Source organism: Aythya fuligula, chromosome 1, assembly GCF_009819795.1.
Source record: "Aythya fuligula isolate bAytFul2 chromosome 1, bAytFul2.pri, whole genome shotgun sequence".
Classification (NCBI taxonomy): Eukaryota; Metazoa; Chordata; class Aves; order Anseriformes; family Anatidae; genus Aythya; species Aythya fuligula.
In genome coordinates, this window is record NC_045559.1 from 164,165,713 (window position 1) to 164,187,992 (window position 22,280).

Consider the following 22,280-nt stretch of genomic DNA (forward strand, 5'->3'; position numbering starts at 1 on the left):
GAGCAGCTGTTTCTTGCCTTGAATCAGGATGTATTTCAGTCAGCGCATGTCTCTCCTCTTTCTCTGTGCTGGATGTCATTTGTTGTGGGAGTCTGGATAAATACTTCAGTCTGTAGGAGTTCAGGAGAGCCTAGGTATCACCTAGCAACAAGCATCCCACTTGCTGCCTCCTGCTTCTCTTTACTTTTATTAAAATACCAGTGAAAACCAGAAGTTCAAGTTTTAAGTTAATTTTCAGAAGTATTTTGAGCAGCTTAAGATATTTTTGTCATGGCTCCACATCAGAGTAAGATGCTGGGGGCGGTGGTGGTCTTAGGCAAGTAACTCCACTTGCTTCATTTCAAAAGAAATTACTATCAAAGGCTAGCAAAAACTTCAGCTGAGAACAAAATAAAACTTGCAGTCACAGTTAGGTAGTTAGTGACAAAATGTATAGAAATTACTCTGGTCCTGTGAGGTCAATAAAATATGCAGCAGTTACGTTTAACCTAATGCATAACTGAATGCATCTGAAGCTGTATTATCTGGCTCATCTTGCAGTTTGTGATGACGGCTGGTGGGACATTGACATACACGTTGCAGTTTAAAGTTGTTTAACTCTTCTACAGAAAACTTGGTGGCAAAGTATTTTGCCTAGCCGAAGTTACAGTGGTACAGAATCCAGTTTATGAAGATCTTAAGGGCTAGATCCAAGGAAAGAAATGTAGGCACTCGAAGTGTAAGGTAGGTAGGTTTTAGGGTATGCTGATTAAGTACAGTGCTGTGCTGAATTTTAGCCTCTCCTCTCCCTTATTGGTTCTGAATGTAAAAAATAGTTGAAAATCTGTAGCTGTTTTTATATATATGTATGTAATATATATTATTTAACCTTCTGTGGAATATCTGGTTTATGGAGCTTATGAATTTCCCTGCAAGAACCAGAAATGTAGGGGGGAAAAAAGGCAAGTATGTGGTTACTATTAATGTACACGTAGCCATCCCCAACGCTGCATTGATGATAACCAGTGCTCCTTGGTCTCTGTACACTGCTGAAACTGTGCTTTCAATTATTCTGCCTTATCTGGTGTTTGGGGTGGCCTTGGTGAGCTTGGAAGAAGCCACACTTTGTCTTCAGGAAGTTGGATGTGACTCAAGGCCTGTGGAAGGGATTACAGAAGTGTAAGTGCAGATTTGAGGGCTTTCAAGAAGAAAAGTGCATATGTTTTTAAAGTAAAATAAATGGTGCAAGAAAGTGATTCAGAGGTATGGTTATACCCAAACAGGGGATTTGCTTCATAGAGAGAAAAGTTACTAAATCCCGACTCAGTAAATTACTTGACTTTGTGACTTAGTTGATCTTTTCCATATGTAGGTTACTATATCTGCCCAAACTAGAAAGGAGGGGAGTGTGATGTAAGGAATACTTTGTACCTGTATTAATGGGAATTTACTTAAAAATTAGTTGGACATAAAAGAGTTGATGAAAGTGATACTTCTATGAACTAGTATTTTAACGAATTGGCATGTTTCATGTGTTTGAAAATGGTCTGCTTCTAGATACAAAGGCATCTCTACACATAGGGTAGCCTCTGTCTGGAAATATGTACAGCATGAGTGTCCTGAAGCACTTTCCATGCTCTTTACTTCCAGTAAAATGTCTGTTTCTCCTGCTCTGCTCTGCCAGTTGCTGGGGATATCGGCCAGGGTGGGACTATGAGTGCATTTATTCAGAGGAAGAAATGTTTCCAGGCTGGACTGCATGTTTTAATTTCTGTTTGGTTTTCTCTTGCCATAGAAGAAGGAATCTGATCTTTGATGGTATTGGTTACCCTTATGAACTCTGGGTCTGAAGAAGATGGTTAGCTTTTGGCTGGAAGTGGACATAAGAGTGTTTGCAACTTAAATTTCTTTCTTTTGGTTGAAGCTGATGATTTGTTGTGTGCTTTGCTCTATGGTTACTTAACCCTTTTGACACAAAGGTTTTTGAATTTAAAATACCATGCAGTTGTGTTGTGGTAGATTTTCGTTTGGTATAAAAAAAAAACATTTTCTACAAATGCTAGATGTATTTCTATCTAGGCTTTCATACCAGTTTTCATATTTCTGATAGGAGAAACTGAGATTTCACAGTAAACAGCTGAAAAACAAAGTCCAGCGCACATTTCACAGGGATGACACGTGGCAGAATCAATGCATTAGATTTGCAAGGACAGACGGCCGTATTTTTCACATAGATTTCAAAGTCACTTCATCGGAAGCCAAAGCTTCCCAGTACTTCTGAAAATGAGGCCTCAGAATTGTGGAGTTGCCAGTTGAGCAGACCTTTTCAAATGGATGGTTACCTCTTCGTTTTCATTCCAAAACAGCCTAAAGAAGTCACAAATAAGAGGTCTTTGACCTGAATGCATGGAATTTGTGGCTGATGTGCATTGCCTGTCACCATCCATGCACTTTGTCAGCCTTACTGGCAGTCTTAGAGCTAGGAGGCTGACTCCTGTCCCACACCCTGACTGTGTGTACCGGGGTGGAGCAGGGCTGTGGGATGGTGGCACTGCCAGAGCACCTTGTGCGCTGCTTGTGCTTAGCAAAGACGAGGACAAACAGAAACCCTGCCACGGGCTTGGAGTACACGAGGCGGGGAGACCACAGTGATGCAGCATGTGGAAGGAAAGAGGCAATTCAGTGCTTGGTAAATTGTGCAAACCTGAAAAGAATGAATAAGCAAAGCCAATTATTTGTCATTGCTAAAGAAGTAGGTTTTTCATGAGGAGGGCCATTGTATGTGATTTAATAATGCAAACAGTTGTGGCTATGATTAGTTAGATAGCTGCAATTCAGCAGTTTCGAAATGCTTATCCATGTTTTCTCCATTACCATAGCACAGTAACCTAATAAGACTTCCAGCATTCATGTGTGACGTGAAGCTAAATTGCATTGTAGGAGTGTGTGTGTGTCTGTGTGTATTTAAGCAGAAGCAATAATGAGATGACATGTAGAACTGGAAACAATTACAGGTCACGCTGTCTTCCTGACAGAGACCCCACAAAGGTTTTGAATACTTCACATTTAACGTGCAAGAACTTGATGACTAAATCAGTTCTTCTTCAGGTTAGATAACCACATTGAGCAAGTTCAAGATAAAGAAAAACTGGTCTACTTGTCCCATTTTTGGACATCGGACAGAGAAATAGCTGCTAGAAAACTCAAAGGAGGTTCTTCCAGTATGCAAAAAGGAGCTGCAGCCCAAAGCTTGTTGGCTCAACAAGCCAAATAAAATCTGTTTCATGAAATGGAAATTTTTGAAGGAATCCAAATAATGTCAAGGGACATTCAACAGCAATAAAAAAGAATACAGTTTACAAGATGCCTAAGAGATGGAGCAAATGGTCTACCGTAGTTAGCACACTCTAAGGCTACAGTATTTAATTACATTTAATGAGGTCAATGTTTATAGTGATTTTGCAACCTTTTATGATTCATATGACTGTTTAGAATTTAATTTTATTTCTAAGACAGTATTCATGTTAATAAAAATATAAATGCGTAAACTTTAGTGAGTACAATAATAGCACAGTATATGAATACTTACTAATGTTACATCTTTAAGGGAGATTCTTGTCTTATTTTCAGTGTAAAAGTTTGCTTAATTTTTTGAAACCTATTAGCCATGTTATCATATATACAGCACTAACAAAATACTGGGTTGTGATTTAAAACAGGCAGGTGATGCTCCACTGCTATTTGAAAGATGACCCTATTTTAAATGATATAAAAATAACAGCAGATTGTTTATAATAACTCTGACAGCAGATTTAGATTCTTGACTTCACACCATTTACATTATTAAGAGAGACATATGTAAGTAGCATTTGCTGCCAGATATATACACATATTCCGGCGAGAGGTTTGGGACACACAGTCAACTATTTAAGTTTTGGACATCTGAAGCTTTTTTTTTTTTTTCTCAAGGTTTTAAAAAAGTTAGACTACTGCATTTGTGTATTTTCTTAAATCTGAAGAAGCATCCCAAAAGTTTAGTATTTAATTATCTATATACATTTTATTTTATATATTCACATGGAATCATAGCTAAAATAATGATGTATTGTATTCATACATATTCAAACTTTCTAATGATCTTCTCCAGCCACAGGAAATAATTATGGTAATGACTGAGTTCACTAATAATATTTGCGTTTTAATGTGTTATTGCCCAGATCTCACATAGTGTTTCTGGGAAAGCATTTATAAATGCCAATAAAGAAGATTCACACTAGGTAACTGGTAGAAAGTTTACCTCTACAAACATTTGATACTGATATATAATGGGCCCTGAAGACTAATTAAACCAGATGGGACTTGGTACACTTAAGTATCAGCTTAGATATGAAAGACACTTCAAACATTAAGTAAAATCATTCGTTAACAGGAAATACAAAGCTCTATAATATATATGTGTCATAATCATCCAGTTTTATAAAATGTTTATAAATTTACTGATCTCCTAACCTGAGTTTCACTGTGGAACTGAGATCTTTTGTTACATTTTTATTTATATATACAATAATATTGGAGAAATTAATAAACGCCTAAGAAAATACATCAATTAAACACTGCTTTTCAATTATCTCACCGATACTGAATTACTCCATTTTTTTCTTTTCAGGATTGAAGTGGATTAAGGGACGAATGGATGACTGAATATTCATATGAAGAGGAAAGCCATAAAAGTTGGTTGACGTTTTTACAACCATATGCATTATACCTATTATTGCTATTATAAAAAATTTATATTGTATTACAAAACATTATAGATGAAATAACCAGTCTGAGTTCCACGTGCCATACTGTCTCTCAGGCAGGGGAATACTTCAGCTTGACACAACTGTAACTTTACACAACAGCTTCTGACTTTAAAAAAACAAAGGCAAAAGAAAATAAAAAAATACAGACCTGAACGTTCAAAGGAAAACCTATTAGTACATTAAAGAAATAGGTAATGCCCTGGATGTCAAGTGTCTGAATGGGCTGACACACAGTGGGATGCATTTATTCTGTGCAAGGATGAAAGGAGAATGAGATGGGCATTGTCTTTACAGCTACCAGCTATGAAGGTTAATATGTTGTTGAATAACACTCAGATGAAATGTTGACAAATGCGGCTTAATAAGTCAAATAGGATATGATACCTTAATGTTTAGGTATCTTGGTGCTTTGTTTTCTTATCATGCAGAGATATGTGTCTTACAGTGTGTGTTTTCTGTGCTAGGTAGTGAGGAAAATGTGTTAGTGGACCTTTGTGCTTTGCTGACTTTATTGTTGTTTTATAAGACGATAAAATTCAGTAGGCCTTGACATCTGTCGATCAGACTTGTTGTTGACTGTGAACTGTACACTTTGGCCAGGATGCTACTTTAACCAGTGCCTGCCAAGGATGTTTAAATGAAGCAGTGCTTGTGGGTTTGCACCAGATCGAATGAATTGCAGTGGCAGCACGGTGGGATGCAGTGCAGCAACCCAATTAAGCAAGGAATTCTGGAAACTGTATTGATCAAGGAAGGATAGGTTACAGTGGAAAACCTCTTTCCCAGAAAGCTTTCTTCATCCTCTGAATCTTGGTTGGGGTAGGAACAATCAAAAAAGCAGCAACTAAAGTTTTTCCAAAAGTGCAGTGTGTGTCAGTTGAATACCATAAATTTAACTCCATTCCTCTATTTATCTGAGCAAAATACTTTAGCAGGGCTAAGGTTCTCATTTATCTCAATGGAAGTTTGGTTATATCAATGTTTGAGTGGCTCAGAGGTTTTACATTTTATCAACAACTGCCACAGTAAGGAAGAGTTTAATTCTTGGGTTAGCCTTTTAAATGTTTGCAACAGGTAGAAGATGCGCTGCTTCTAACTACTTAAGGATTCACAGGCAGCACAAGGCTTGAGGGAAGCATCTGTGTCCTTGAATCCGGTCTCCTGAAATAACAGCCATTGAAACTTTTAGTTTAGAGACATCTATAGAACATCTGCTTTATATACCACAGGTTCCTAAAAGCCTCCAACCTTCAGAAGGCAAATCTGAACCTTAATAGAGATGGTAAAAGGTATTAGTAGCTCAGTAGTAATGTCCACAATTCTTTTCCCGGATCAGGGACCCATATTCCCAGATATGAACCAGCAGTTGTTGCCTGCTAAAGCCGGCATGCAGAGTATTAAGGAATTTCTCTTTGATTTTATTGCTGACAAGCCCACAACTGCTGTCCATACCAACATGACAGCTTGGGATGGGCTCATATCACGAGGGAGCAAACACTTCCCCACTCAGACCTCTTAGCTATAAATAGCAGTGTGAAAAACTAATACCACTGAAACCTTGCTCACATCTTCCAGAATGACAGTGACAAAATTCTGTATATATGAACTGGTGTGTGCGTGTGTGTGATGACAATGCTTTACTGGCAGAAAGTTTATGAGAGCACAAAGACCTACTTACCCAGAGATAATTTGCAGATGATACCAGCATGTTGCAGTGGGCTCCTCATACTGTCCAGGAAACAGCATAGAGCAACACTACCATAGCATAGTCGTGTTTGTGTTGAATTTTTTGAGGAGAAACTTTGTCGGACTAGAGGGCCATGCGAGGTGTTTGGCTTGGGAAGTGGCACCAGGAAAGAAAACCTCAAGGTTTGTCAGATCCATGAAACAGGCTGTTGTAACCAGAATGTGCACAGATGAGAGAGGCCTTTCAGATCAGACAAATTTAAAAGACTCCTAGACTTCATATGGCCTTTTCCCAAGTTCCATGGAAAAGACTGTAGTTGTGTGAGAAATGTAGTGCTCCTATCTCTGTATCTCTCATCTTTTTTCTGCTTTTGTTTTTTTTGGCTCAGTGCAGAATGATGGCAGAAAGAAGGAAAAACAGAATAGGATGACCTCTCTTTTCAAGCCATAGTTCTACTTTCATGTCCCTCCGATGACATCCCTTAGTAATCATAGGGAAGCTGTGCAGATAAGGGAGGAGATACTGAATTATTTCATTATGTGTTTTCTGTTTGGCAGTCTTTGCAAATGTAGAGCTCTGAATGCAGCTGTTAATCTTTTAGATTAGGAAAGTACCACATCTAAATCATATAGCTGAACAATTTCAGGAATTCAAAGTCTGAGACTAAAAAATCCTTTTCTGGGAAGACTGATTTCAGAAAACTTAAGCAACAGAGGTAGAAGGGGATTCTCCATGGTCACTTTTAAGATCAGTTGATAAAGTTCTGGCTCCAGTAGGAAAGAGATTGGATTTCACCCAGCACCCTGCCTCAGTCTTTCACTTTACAGTGGAGCTAAGAATATGCTGTTTAAATAACCAAGTTTTGAAAGCCAAATTTTTTCCATTAATAACAGGAGTATGTTTGTATATTGCTGGTAGTGTAAAGAGGTCTTGGAACTGCATCATCTGTAAGCTATATCAATATATTTAATCTCTTTGTTGGTCTGCCTCAAACCATATTGTAATGCACGTAAAAGCGGTCTTATATAAATAACTGACATCTACCCATACATGCAACTATTGGAGGAAATATAAACATAAAATTTTCTGTTTCGTAAAGTGAAGTCAGATGAATCTTTCCCAGAAAAATAAGAAATATGATAAATAAATACATGTATATTGGATGCATGCAGTTTACAATGATTCTGTGCTGTCTGTAACAGTGACTGAATCCGGAGATTCATTGCTTCCTTGAATATGACATTTAAGGTTTACATTTTTCAGTCTACAGTGATTGCATGCAAATTCATGAAGATGAGAGCCCAGCGTAGAAGCTGATAAGGAAATTGGTAACTGACAGAGGAACTATAGCTCAAAAAAAATGCCTGGGCAACATAAAGATTAAGGCCTTAGGCCAAAAAGGAGTAGGCAGGATTGAAATGAGGTTGGAAAGCTAAATTTAAGGACAGGGAAGAAGAAATTGCACAGATTAAGTATAACACAGACCTGCCTTTGCAATGAGTGGTCTTGGGTGCAGTCTCCCACTCACACTAGTTTCATGGACAGCCTGCAGAAATACTGCTGGGCAGTTCCTTTAATCAGGCTGAATGATGTTCTAAATTATATAATGTCGTGATCAGAAAATGCTCTACAATGCATAGAATTGTCTTGATTTCAGTGGCATTAAGAGCCAACTGCTTATTTTCTTGAAGAGCTCTATGTGATAAGCCTGAGAAGCACTGCTTTGTCAAGAACATAACCCGTGTGTCATCTCTTTAAAAAAAATAAAATAAAATAACAGGAGCAAACTTTGCTTCAGCCATTTAAAGAGAGGTATTCAACACAAGGAAATACCTTTTTTAAATCTCCAGAGCTCAACCCATCTCAACAATCTCCCTACCTCTGATTTACCCTTGCCTCACCCGCCCTGACTCCTGTGCAGAGCGGGACCACGTTGCAGAAACCCAGCTGACCCGGTGAGGGCACGGCTTGCCGTTCGGGGCAACGTCAACAGGCCGGAGAAATGGGCTGGCAGGAGCCTCGTCAAGGTCAGCAAAAGAAAACGTAAAGTCCCGCACGTGGGGAGGAACAGCCGCAGGCACCCGTGCAGACTGGGCAAAGTCCCCGAGCCATCTGATCCAGCTTTGAAGCTGCCCTTGTTTTGGATGGAGTTTGGACTTGGATTCCCAGCCTGCGTTTTTCTGTGATTTTAGAGTCCGGTCACGATAAAGGCGTTTTTTTTTTTTTTTTTTTTTTTTTTCTTATTGTGTATATTTGAGGGTGTTTCAAGAAGGTTTTATGCTTTTGCCTGCATAGAGTATCCTGCAGTCAGAGTACTGGTAGCGTGTGGCGATGTGTTTGTTTTCTGTCTGCAGTCTCTTCCCAATCTATTGCAAACAAACACACTTTTCCTAGAAAGGAAGTGACTGCTATTAAGTGGTCTTTCACATCTAACATCATTCAGAGAATTCTTGGAGTATAATTACAAACAGAAGCATGAACAGGATAAAATATATTAATCTCAAGAGAGTTATCTTGCACTGACCATCAATCTATCCTTTCTGTCATGTTCTTTTCACTTTAGATTACTCTAAGGCAAAGAGACTGGAGTTTGGTGTTTTGTCTCGATTCATTATGATTATAAATATCTTGGATAAAGCCGCATAACAAATGACCACTTAAAAATGACTGATGGCCAAATTCAGCAAGGCACAAAGACTGTAAAGTTCTTTTGATTTCGTCCGTCGTGTGGCACTTGTCAGGCTTTGTCCCTGAACAGTTAATCGGTGGTAGATATTTAATTAAGCAACAGATAGCTTGCAGTTTGTCGTCTGGGGTCCAGTCCTGTTCAGAGCACAGATCTGCTTTTACTTCCAAACACTTAAAGATGTAAAATGCAGAGATGTCTTTTCTTTTTTCTGTTCCTCTCAAAGGCTGTCTGCTGCATACTGGGCTGCCTCTTGGTGCTCTCTTCAGCCCTGTGCCAGCCGGGCTCAGATGTGAGCAGGATGAGGCACATTTGGGACTGATCCTGGTTGCTGAAAAACTGCTGGTGGCATTTCCAAGCAGAGAGAGTTAAAAATGGCATTGAAGAAATCTGTGGTGAACCTCTTCAGCCTTATGCACTTGCATTAGTTTGGACTGATTCTTTTTCCCCTTGCCATTGTAAAATTAATGAATGAATTTCTGGGAGGACCTCAGCAGTGCTATTAGGCTTTCCTTACTAACAGCATAAAATTTGTGCTGCCCTGATCCCCCTCCCCCCATTTCTGCTGTGCAGTTGGTTTTTGAGCCTAAATGATTTCTTGTTTATGGGTCTTGGGTCTTGGCTCCATTCCATTCATTTCCCCACTGTTTCGGTGTGTTTACACAGTGCTCTTCAGCAGCTGGCTTAGAGCAGGTATCCAAAGCACACCCACATATATACACATCAAACCAGTTCATAAGAGTTGGGTACTAATCGTATTTGGTGTTTGGCTTGTGACCTGACCTTGTTTAAACCCGGTCAGATTGCAATTCAGAGGTTTTTGTGCTTTTATTTTATTCCTGTCAATGTGGACTGGGGGCAGATGTCCATTGAAGATCATAACCATTGTTTTTAAGACTCATATTGAAAAACAAAATATATATTTGCAAAGTGTTATTTCAGAAGAATAAAAGGTAGCGGTTAAAGGTAGCTGTGTTTTTTCTGTACCCTCAAACTTCAGGAAGGCAATGGAGGTAGGCACAGAGGTGGGTCAGACCTTCCCTGTCAAAGCCTTGTCTATTGCAAGAGCCTCAAGCTTTGGTTTAGAATCAATAAATAATGAGGTCCTTTATATATAATAAATAGGTTTGTATTTTCAAGTAGTCAGTGCAGAGCTGTCCAGGAGGCTGCTAAGAACTGGGAGAAACATCTCCAGCTCAGCAGCTGCTCAGCAGTGGCGTGTGGGGCTTGTGGCCTGGTGACTGCACGGGTTTCTGCTCTGCTTGGAACAGCTGTGGGCTGATTCAGCTGAGTTGAATTCAAATTCTGTTTATTGAACTTTTTTTTTTTTTTTTTTTTTAACACAAGGAATGGAGAATTGCGTTAAAAAGCATGGCAGTGGTGTTCACGTAAGATGGCATGTGGGGGAGGTTGAAACTCCACATTGTAGTGCAGCTTCCAGGAGAGTAAATACTCCAGGATTGTCAAGATGTGAGCAAAATACGGAATATTTCTAATATGCAAGTTAATTTTGCTAAATGCCAGGGTAAAGTAAAGGTAGATCTTGCTGTTGTTGCCTAGATCACTACTCCACAAAGTACTAGCTGACGATAATGAGTCTGTAAATCATGGATGTAAGTGAAAGCTTGTGGTTAAAGGTCTGATGGAGCACCTATTGACAGGCTCATTCCGGTAGAGTGCCTGTTAAACTACTTGTGAAAGTTAATAGGTATCTCCTTACATTTTTAGTTAGTAAATGTGTTGACATCTATCATTTATATTACTTGTAGCTGTGGCTTGTAAGGCTTGGTTTATAATTACTTAACTTTTTTTTGATTAACTTAAGTCATATTGAGCTCATGTTTTTCCGGTTATTAATGTTTTCCTATAACCATTGTTTTACATTTTGAGATTTCTTTTTGAAGTTCATTTGGGAGTAAAAACCTAAAAAATAAAAAATAATCTTGTAAGGTCTGGCCAGAGCTGAGAATAGACTTAGAAAAAACTGACGTATATAGAACATAGAATGACAAATTGCTTTATAAGACAGACAACTTTGATTGCAGTTTCTGGGACTTCAGATTACATGGCTATGTTAATGTTCCCATACTGGGAGGGGGAGAGGTGATATGCTACAGAGTCCCTGCCTTTCAGGAGAAACAGAAACAGGAGCTGTTAGCTCTTACATTTTCTGAAACATATCTTGAAGACTGTAAAATAAAATGATGGAAGCAGCATGAAGATAGAGTTAAGAAAATTTGACGTAAGTCAGTTCTGGCTGCCTCTGTATTTAGTACCTAAGGGATTGTCCAGCATAAACATGGGATGTATGGTATCCACCTCTCTGAATGCATCCAGCTTGGGGGGAAAACCATGCCCCCAGTATGAGTGTTGCCAAATTCCCATGTGTGCACCAGCTGGGGCCAGTTGTGGTGTTCCTGGTGCTCCCTGTTTTCAGGTCAAAGCATTGGAAATGATCAGAGACCTAGCAGTGGGGTGTTTTCATGGTGTGAAAGCAGAGGGTGTCTGCTGCGAGTTGCAGGCTCTGTGCCTCGTGGTTTGAAGGGGCAGACTTGGAGTGTGTGGTAGGACCCCTTGAATCAGTGCAGATTTGTCCCTGCTGTTACCAGATATATCTGGAATGACCAATCCCCCAAACCACTGGACAGTTTAGGTTTTGGAGGCAGCTAGTCCAGACCAGAGCTGGAAAGTGAGCCGAGTGTATTACTGTTGTAGCTTAGATCTGGAAATGTGTCCCTGAATCTCTGTGTTTTGTTTTGTCTGGTAGCATGGCCTTGGGCTGTGCAAGCTAGATCGCCTTTGGAAGGAACTGAACTGTGAGATGTGCTCCAAAAGCTTAGCTACCATGCTCTGATTTCTCATGGGCTACTCCACTGCAAATGCCCTGAAAGACACAGGCTGTGGATATCTTCAGCCAAACTGCCTCACTGAGAAGATCCCCTCCTGTTTCACAACGCTCCTGGCTAATAGGCCAGTGGTTCTCCTGGGTGGCAATTGGTACTGGTACCCACTGAGGTGACACTCTGTCCTTCTTTATTTCGTGGTAGCTTCAAACCAGCTACTTTAGTTCTTTCACCTTTTATTCCTGATGAAAATTACTCGTTATCGATGGGACAGAGTCCATGGGGAGCTAGATTGCAAAGGCCTGGATCCATTATGTTAACTTCAGTGATTTTGCTGCAGGTTCCTGTCATCCACTAGCTGACAGCAGCAGGCATCTCCAGAGGGCAGTTCTTCCCGCCGAATTTCTGTATTCTCCCTGTAAGAAAAGGTATCCCCCTCCACCTGCAAGCTGTACCAGTCCAGGCATTGTGAGCACACGAGGCTCTGCTTTGCTGGACTCGTTCTCCAGTCCATGGGTTTTCAAAGCATCCCTGAGCATCCCTGCTCGTGCAGTCTGACTTCGCTGCTGAGGCATGTTCTCATGGGAAATGAAAGAGCAGTCACTTAGCTCATTTCACCTTTTATTCCTAGAGCACTTAAAGAACAATTATACTAATTCTAATAATGACTAAATTTATAGTACTCCAGGGAGAGAAGCACAAGGCATTTAATTTCAGAGCTGTTTGACAAGACCATTTTGATGTGTGTATTTTCAGGTGTATGACACAGGTTTCCAAATGGGGGAAAAAATTTTTAAATTCATACTCTCATTTTTTTTTTGTTTTGTTTTGTTTCCAAGAAATTGAATACTGTTCAGTTGTGTTGGGCATTGTCCATCAGGTAAAACAAATTTAAACCAGAGATTTACAGGACTATTCTCCTGCTTGTTTTTTAATTATCTGTTTCCAGTCATTAGTTATCAGGATTTAAGTGTTTGCATGGAAAATAAGGATACTACTGCTGTGGAAATGTTTAATTCTCAGTATCATGAAGCAGCACAGCTACCTGCACTTTAGAATTAATCTGTACTTCTCAATGAGGGGGGAAAAAATATGGTTCTTGATCTGCACAGCAGTACTGATTAAGATACATTGAAGCAGAAACTGAAATACTACATACACTTTACTGTTTTCCTTTTCCTGCCTATCTGACAATAAACATTTAGTGCTAGAAATAAATGCATATTTTTGGCATGCCATAGGGAGAATAATACCAAACAATGGCAATTTGTCACTTCTCACATGAAGGCAGAGTAACGTGTTAGAATTCAATAGCTACCACGTAAGGAGAAGGCAGTTATTTTAATACTGCTATCCTCTGCTAACAGACCTGAATGATGATTGTACTGGATACGGTATTTCATATACCCAAGGACATGTGTCTGAAAGAGAAAAGAAGCTCCTAGTATTAATCTAAATCTTGACCTGCTCATATGTTTCCCACACGGCACTTTGGGTGTACTCTTGGTGATGCATGAAATCTGTCTTGTTCATGGGTGTAGCAATGACTCATGAAGAGGCAAGTCTTCCGCTTTGAGTCTGTCACCTTCTTTTGAACTTTGCCATTTACCTAGGGTTTTGTTGTTGTTTCAGTTCAATTCAATAGCATTCTGCTACAGCTGTGGTTGCTACAGTCAGCTGTGATGGCCATGTGTGTGTAATTCAGCCGAAAACAAAAGCCCTAGCTTTTGAACATAGGTGAGCAGGTATTGACTCTCTGCCTAAATTCCCAAGTACTATAAGAATGTTTCAGCATTATCACAAAAGAAACAAAATAAAAATCCAACACCACCAACAAAAACACCAGAAGATGTTGTTCTAGAAATAGTGAGATTCAAAACAATTTCAGTTTTTTTTTTTTTTTTTTTTCTTTATGTTCCTGTCTTCTAGAGAAGATGATGTTTAAGTTGTGTTTAAAACTTCATGTGCTTGGGCTTGGCGGTTATTCTTTGAAGAGAGATGACAGCGAGACTCTATCTTGCAAATTAAGAAATAAAGAGTTTCTGTTGGTCTTAGGAAAATTAAAATTAACTTAGATATGTAGGTAGTCTTAGTAAGTGCAGTGTAACTGAGATGCTGAGATGGTGTTTGCTGAACTACTCTTTGGAGATTTACATAATGGATGAGATACAGGAGCTCCAGGCTGCATGACAGAGGAGTTTATTTTATCACAGAATGTAAAACAAGTGAATTGCCTTAATAATCTCTGCAGAAAGCAAGGGTAAGTTTTTTGTTGTTGTTGTTTTTGTTTTTTTTTTTTTTTTAATCCAGAAAGAGAGTCAGAGATTCAATAATACTGGCTATTCACGTACAAGGAGGCAAACCTTTCTTTTAAATAATCTGGGTCCTTTTAACTATCATACTGTTTTATTCAGTTCTTGTAAAGCTCTTCAAGAATGACAAGCAATGTGCCTCTCTGTGAAAATACATCTTTTACACAATAAAAATACATAAGAGGCTGTGTAATTTTCTTAACTGCTACATATTTAAATATATGAAAAGCATTTATAAACTAAGCTCACCTACTATTTATTTCTATAGTGGTAATAACAGTAATCTCAATAGTTTTAGAACCTTCATAATTTCAAAGTGTTGGAAAAAAAAAAAAAAAGTTTTAATATTAACATGAAGAGGTTTCAAGCTTTAATTTATTCAGACCAGTTCACCCACTTTGGTTGGTGTGGTTGACCTCATTGATGATGCCTTTTCAGCATGGAAAATGGATAAAGAAATACTGAAAAAGTAGATTAGTTAAATGTAGATGGTTATAATACCACCCGACTGCTATTGTGTGCTTCTCAACCGTGAATTTAGCTTCAAGCAAGGGTTTGCCTATTTTTTTACTCTGAACATATATGTGCCATTACTCTTTGATCTGTAGCAACAGTTTATTATGATCAAGGCTATTTACCACGTTTGCCTGAAGGAAGAGATTTACTGTTAGACATAGCAGGTTTCCAAAACAGTGAATGATGTTCTTAGTTTCTGGTTTCTATGAGCTATATGCAATTTAAGAATCTTTTTTTATTAATCCAGCATCAATTGCTGCTACTTTTAGAAAAGTGTGTGTAAATAACGCATCATAGCGTTGTACAGAAACACACATTTATTTGCCTAATATTACACCAGTTCCTGTCAGCAGGGAGGAAAAAAGAGTAGGGAAAAGAGCAGGGAAAAAAGAGCTTCATGAATGTAGTGTTCTGTGAGCAGAGTTAGTTTCTGGTTTTGTTGATATCAGTAGTGATTGACAGGCTCTAGTTCTCTATTCTGCTCAGTATCCTGTACTCCACTTGTAATTCTAGGATGCAGACTGGGATTAGTTCTGCTGAATTTGCTTCGGATACTGGATAGTGATTATAGTTTATCAGTTGAAGTATGAAGATAGTTTTTACCGCATTTTTTTCTGTCTGGGTTTCTAGTAAACTGGTTATGTTTGTGTAGCCATACATTTTAATCAGTAATGGTTACTGCAAAGGAGGGCACCTGAATGGTAACTCATTTATCTGTACTTTCTGGGGTCCACCCACATAGCAGCCTGGTGGGACCAAGGAATATTTTGCAATTACAAACATAATTGTGTTCATCAGAAAGTATTTTGAAACACTGAGATTTTTTTCCACTGATGTGGTTCTGAATTCTCCCAGGTGAGGATCTGTAGAGTAAAAAAGAAAAAGATCACATGAGGCATATGTGATTTAAAGTGTTTGTAACTGTTCTCAAAATTATGCTAAAATCTTAAATAAGATAAGAGCAAGGCCAGCAAGGGAAGAGTTCACTTCCTCTTCCAGACCTTCAGTGCTATGTGACTGTGCAGTGCATTGGAAGACACAGGAGAGGCTCCTGAAGAGTCTTGGTGGCTAAAGGAACCCTGTAATTATGACAGCTTCCACTGGCCCTGGTTCTTGGTGCTTTACCTTTCTTTGGCATGTGTATTGCAAGACGTGTCTTTCCTTTTTCCAGTTCCTGATAGAGCAGTTCTATGAAGTACTGGTGTGCAAAATAATATGTTAGAGAGAAGTCTCTTTCTTCTATTCCAAATACAGGTAGCGTAAAAGCATTTGTCTACATTTTATCTAGTAAGATAGAGAGAAAAAAAAAAAAAAGGTGTTTTTCATGTGTGGTTGAGATAATGTTGCATTTTCTAAGGAACCTAAGTGCTGACTAGCATGGGTATGGTTGCTATTACAACTGGTGTTCATTTAAGTAAAATATCCAAGGCTTTCATTTCAAAAATTTCACAAGTTTAAAAAATTTGAAGGTCTAAAGGAGTAAACATCCACATCTCATTATGTTGTTGTGGCATGGAAGAGTCTGTGTCCCCTACTTCTTCCTGAGGTCGCAGCTCAGGAACACTGGTTGTGCTGAGAATTATGAATCTGTATTTTTCGCCATTGAGGTGTGAAGCTGGGCATTGTCTGTCTGAATCAGCTTGGACTGCTTTCTACACTGAGGGATGATCCAAGTAGCCAGCCAAGATTTAGTCCTGAGCGGATGCTAGTGACTGACCTCTTTGTAGGCCCTTCAAGATGATTGGCATGTAAAGCACCTAACTAGTATCTGCACTGCAAAACTGCAGTAAAAATTCTCCACTCCAGTAATAAACCTTTGTCTGACTCTAGAGCTGTTGTATGGCAGCTGATGATGCCAAAAATGTAAAAGATTATTTGCTAACCTGCTTTAAAAGGTTTGCTTTGCCTGAGTAGGATTTTACGAGGCTTGATAATTACATATATTCACAGCAGTATTAATAATGGTCTCTTGAATTAATCTGGTAGTTCCTCAGAGTTGGTCAGCAATACAAAGTTTTGTTTTTAGTTTTGGTGTATGCCTATTAATACTTAATTTACTCTTTTAGAATAATAAATATAATCCATTGAACCAGCATGTGTTCTTTCAGGTTGAAAATAAATTTACATCTCTGCTTTTTCTCAGACAAATGACCACTCAGAGAATATAGTCATTTAAAAAAAAAAAAAAAAAAAAAGGGAGGGGAGAAGGTCTGAATTTGTACTTCAGAGACTCTTTTAAACTCAAGGATAAATGGTGATAGACTTTCACAATTTGCTCTTCATACTGAATAATTTGTTATTGTTCCTGGCACCAATCAGGAGATAAAATTACTGTGCCTTTTTCTATAATTCTTGAAATTCAGAATTTATCAGTGTTTCCAGATAATATAAATTATGCCTCCACATACATGTGTCTGCGTACATGTGCAGACAAAAATGTCAAAAGTTTGAGGTAGGCTCCATGATTGCTCTAAGCTAGAGTGTCTCCAGCAGTGACAGAGATTTGGTGCTTTTCATCATAAAACATGATTTGGGTACTTGACATACCTTCTTTTAGCTGCCTTTAATTAATTTTTTTTTTTTAATTCTTTAACTCTTATGAGGATTGAGAAAAGCATTTTTCTGTTAAAAATAAAAAAATAAAAAAAAATTGTTTATATGTGGACTAGTGAGTTGGCATGAGCTTTCCAACGTGAACTGCATTGTTGAGAATCATCTATATTGATTGAGGGAATTACTGTTCAGATTTGTGTCCAGCATCATTCACTGTCCGATAACGTTGTTGAAACCACGGCAGCTGTGATTTCAGTGGTTAGAATATTCTAATAATATTTATTGAATATCAGCATGCAGAATGATAATGTAGGCAGCTTGTCACAATATGAATGTTAGTGGTCCAGATCTCTTCAGAAAGATGCGGTACACGTTTCAGTGCATGCAACTCTCTATGCCTGTGCAGAAATCATTCCTTAAAAATATGAGCAGCTTAACCCATCCAGTTCTTGTGGTGCAAAGTAAATCTAATAAAAACATTTTATTCTATGTGAGACATAGCTAGTGTGGACAGGAAATCGTTTTCATCATTTTACACAGTGTAACTAAGCCACGTGTTGGGAATAAATATGTGATTTATACAGACACAATTTCCTATTATGTCCTAATGAGAAACGTTAAATATATTAGTATGACTCAGGGCTTGACACATGCAATAAAGACTATGTATGATGGCAAACAACCAATTATCTCAGTGCATTATTTATTTCTTGAAAGCCTTGACATGGGTAAGGTCACTATACATTTTTAATGGGAATGTGATGCTAGGTTATAAAAAGATAATACAAATAACAATACTTTGTTAGATCTTCCCGCTGTGCAATGTATAATCAGGTGCACTGACTTAAAGAACACTAATGAGGATTTAAAGGCACAGCAGGGGCACATTTAACAGTCACACACAATTCTGTCAAATGCATTTACATAGAGCGCTTCTGAAGCAAGCTAGAGTTGAACAGCCAGTACAGATGTATTTTTTATTGTATAGCTTGGTGTACTGTATGTTTCAGTGGAAATGGCAGTAACTAGCAACATTCTGGTGCTTTGCCATACATGATTATTTGGCTGTGATACTTACAATATATGAAATCAGCCAGGGATGGTGGCATCATGAACTGTACTGCATCATTTTCAATGATAAAGTAATGGTTGAGGACAGCAAGGGAAGTGGGCTCTGAAGGTATCATTTGAAGTCCATGCTAAGCTGTGTTGACAGTCTCTTTTGCCTCTGCAATGATTCACGGGCAGTGAAATGCTGCAGAAGAATATCGTTGATGTGTTTCAGTCAGTGGCCCACCTGGTTTTTAAAGTCTCTTCTTGATAGTGACCTGTACCAGTTGCTACCAGAAGAATGTAAACTCACTCTTCTGAGGACTGGAATCCCATTGTATAGAGCTGCAAAAAATCTGGGGCACAAATACACGTGTAGCCAGAGGTTTTATCTGTATTTTTGTTCCTAATACCTCCTGAAAAACAAATTTGTAGAAGAAAAGGCCAATTGTTTTCTAATCCACTGGCAGCTCATAAGGCAAGTGGACCTGCCAGGAGACTGGCTTCTCTTAAGGGGGAAATTCATGACTGAATTCCAGTGCAAAAAGAGCAGTATTGCAGGAGGTGGAAGCAGGGACAGGCTACAAAGGATGAGCACAGAAATACTGTCAGAAATAGCACAGAAATAATGTCAGAAATACTTTCCTGATGCTGTCGCATGTGACGACAGCATCAGGAAAGCCAAAGCTCAGATGGAGTTCAGCCTTGTAGGGGATATCAAAGGCAACAAGAACTTCTACTACAACATCAGCGGAAAAAAAGCTGGACAAGGAAAACGCGGGTCTGTGGCAAACTGGGGAGGCTGAAAGCAAGCACCATAAGGCTGAGGTACTCCATTGCCTTTTCTGCTTTGACCATCACCAGCACGGCCTTCTCATAGGCCTCTGTGCATAGAGGCAGGGTTCAAGGAGCAGAAGCACCCATTGTGATGAGGGCCAAGCTGGGGATTGCCTGAGAGGACTGAACCCAAACAAGCCCATGGGTGCTGAGGCAGCTGGTCAATGTTCTTGCAGCACCCTTGTCTACCGTGTTTGAAAGGTCAGGGAGACAGAGGGAGATCCCCGATGAGGAGAAGAAGCCAAGCAGTGCTGTCCTCTGCAGAGAAGTCTAAAAGGGTGAACCAAGGACATGGGGCAGTCAGCCTCCCTTTGGTCCACAGAAAAATCATGGAGTCTGGGCATGGTGAAGAAAGGTGGTAACTGGAAATAGCATGGATTCACCCACAGTAATGCGTGACCCAAATGCTTCCTATCTGTGATACAGAGTGACTGGGGAAATGGGTGAGAGGAGAGAAACATAAACCATTCATCTCAACTTCTGGAAGGCTTTTAACAGTGGTTTTAACCAGTAGTCTGGTATCCAAACTATGGGTTAGTACAGCATGAATGGGGGTACCATCAAATGGGTGAAGATGAGTTGAATGCCTGGGCTCAGAGTGTCGTAGTCAGTTGGTTGCACCTCACCTGGAGGGACCTGGAGGGTAGTGATGGAAGAAAAGTGTGGTGGGAGAATGAGATCCAATGGGTGTGCTTTGAAATCACACAGAATCACAGAATAGATGAGATTGGAAGGGACCTTTGAAGATCATCTAATCCAACCCCACTACCAAGCAGGATCACCTAGAGCACATTGCTCAGGATGGCATCCAGGTGGGTTTTGAATATCTCCAGAGAAGGATACTCCACAACCTCTCTGGGCAGCCTGTTCAAGTGCTCTGTCACCTTCAGTAAAGAAGTGTCCTCTCATGTTCAGACAGAACCTCTGGTGCTTCGGTTTGTGCCCATTGCCTCTTGTCTTGCTGTGGTGGTTTTACTGGGCAGAACTGAAATGAGACCAGCTCCATCCTCTCAATATCCTCCCTTCAGATATTTATACACATTAATGAGGTCTCCCCTCAGCCTCCTCTTTTCGAGGCTAAGCAGGCCCAGCTCTCTCAGCCTGTCCTCATATGACAGGTGCTCCGGTCCTCTCATCATCTTCACAGCCCTCCTCTGGACTCACTCCAGTAGCTCCATCTCCCTCTTGTACTGGAGCCCAGAACTGGATGTAATACTCCAGGTGTGGCCCCACCAGGCCTGAGTAGAGGGGGAGGATCACCTCCCTTGGCCTGCTGGCAACACTCTTGCGAATGCACCCCAGGATACCATTGGCCTTCTGGGCCACAAGGGCACACTGCTGGCTCATGGTCAGCCTGCTGTCCACCAAGACTCCCAGGTCCCTTTCTGCAGAGGCAGAGCTGCACTCCAGCAGGTCACCCCTAGTCTGTACTGGTGCTTGGGGTTATTCCTCCCTAGGTGCAGGACCCTGCAATTGCCCTTGTTGGAATAAGAAAGGTTCAGACACTGTGAGGAAAAGCTTTTAAGCTTTTTTTTTTTTTTCCATAGCAGGGGCTGTTATTCAGTGGAGTAGCTTGTCTAGAGAGGTTGTGCCATCTCCATCCTTCGAACTTTTTAAAGACCTTATTGGGCATAACGCCAAGCAACTTGGTCAGAACTTCAGGCTGCCCCAGCTTTTAGCATGAGGTTGGGCAGGAGAACTCCTGAGGCCCCTTCCCAGCTGACTTATCTTGGAATCTTGACCAAAATAAAAATAAAAAATAAATAAATAAAAATGTGCTGTAGCATTCTTCACTGATAGGGTGAAGTATTGGAACAGGCTGCCCAGGGAAGTAGTTCAGTCACCATCCCTGGAGATCTTCAAGAAACATGTAGATGTAGAAATTAGTGACGTGGTTTAATGGTGGACTTGGCAATGCTAGGTTAAAGGTTGGACTAGATGATCTTCCAGGCCTTTTCCAACCTGAATGATTCTGTGATTCATTGTTCCCTGAATTGTTCCAAGGTTTCACAATGTTTCATGCTAACTGATGTGTTATACATTCCACACTTATCTTTCCTCTTGACACATATGTGTTACTTTCTTTTTATAATCTTAAATTTATTTTATATACTTTGTATGATTGGCTGTATATAATAAATTTTAAGGGTGCTGTAATCTAAGTTCAAAGGATCTGTCATTGTAGAGCTATATATTTGCTACTCTTATATCTCTTTTTGTTTGTTTTGTTTTGTTTTGTTTTCTTCTTTTTTTTTTTCTGTCATTTTCATGGCTATACCCATAGTTACTTAAAATGTTCTTTAATCTGAAAGCAGTTATTTTGTTTATTGGCAGAAATGTTCACGTGCAGTACACTTTTTATCAAATGCATTTGAGGAATTGCAGCTTCACTTAGAATCTGTGGGAAATGCATGCTGTTGACATTTGAAACCTGTTAATTAGAAAGTCTTAATAATTAATTAGAATTGCCTTTAAAGTGGACCCTAATTCCCCCATCATTTATTGCTTGTGGAGTTCAATGTGACTGTTTCCTATTCTATACAAACATTTTGGTCATCCTGCCTTGGGTAAGAAAATACATCATGTGAGCAATCGGGTATCCGATTGTGACTATCTAGAAATTGATGTGAGCAGTCTATGCTACTGCAGACTTCTTTTTCACATATTTGGTAGATACTTAAAAATTCCCATTCACAAATTGAGGTCCTTTATAATTCATTCACTAACTGAACAAAAGTCAGTTTGCCCTCTTTTTTTTTTTTTTTTTGGAAGTACACTAATGAGTGCTATTTGCCAGCTTTGATATTAATATTTTCCCAGAAATTTGTACTGAAGCCCGTGGGGAATGGGAAGACCTCAAACTGATGTTAAATAGGGCAGAGATCAGGTTGCGACAGGATGTTAAACATTTGCAGTTTGGGAGTTTCATCAGAGCATACACCCTTTCTTTTGAAACATCGGAATAAGCAGTTTGTTTGCTCCAAAGCAAGAAGCATCTAAAACAATTGCCAT

At 39.5% G+C, this 22,280-nt stretch overlaps 1 protein-coding gene across 5 annotated transcripts in view; it reads left to right on the forward strand.

The window, feature by feature from the left end:
- Positions 1 to 22,280, forward strand: part of KLF12 (Kruppel like factor 12) — a 243,667-nt gene that overhangs the window by 62,308 nt on the left and 159,079 nt on the right. For all 5 annotated transcript variants that reach the window (XM_032192667.1, XM_032192689.1, XM_032192698.1 and 2 more), the window contains exon 2: positions 4,646 to 4,709. In XM_032192667.1, the coding sequence (XP_032048558.1) occupies positions 4,689 to 4,709 (21 nt within the window). In that variant the 5' untranslated portion in view covers positions 4,646 to 4,688. The remainder of the gene's footprint in view (positions 1 to 4,645; positions 4,710 to 22,280) is intronic.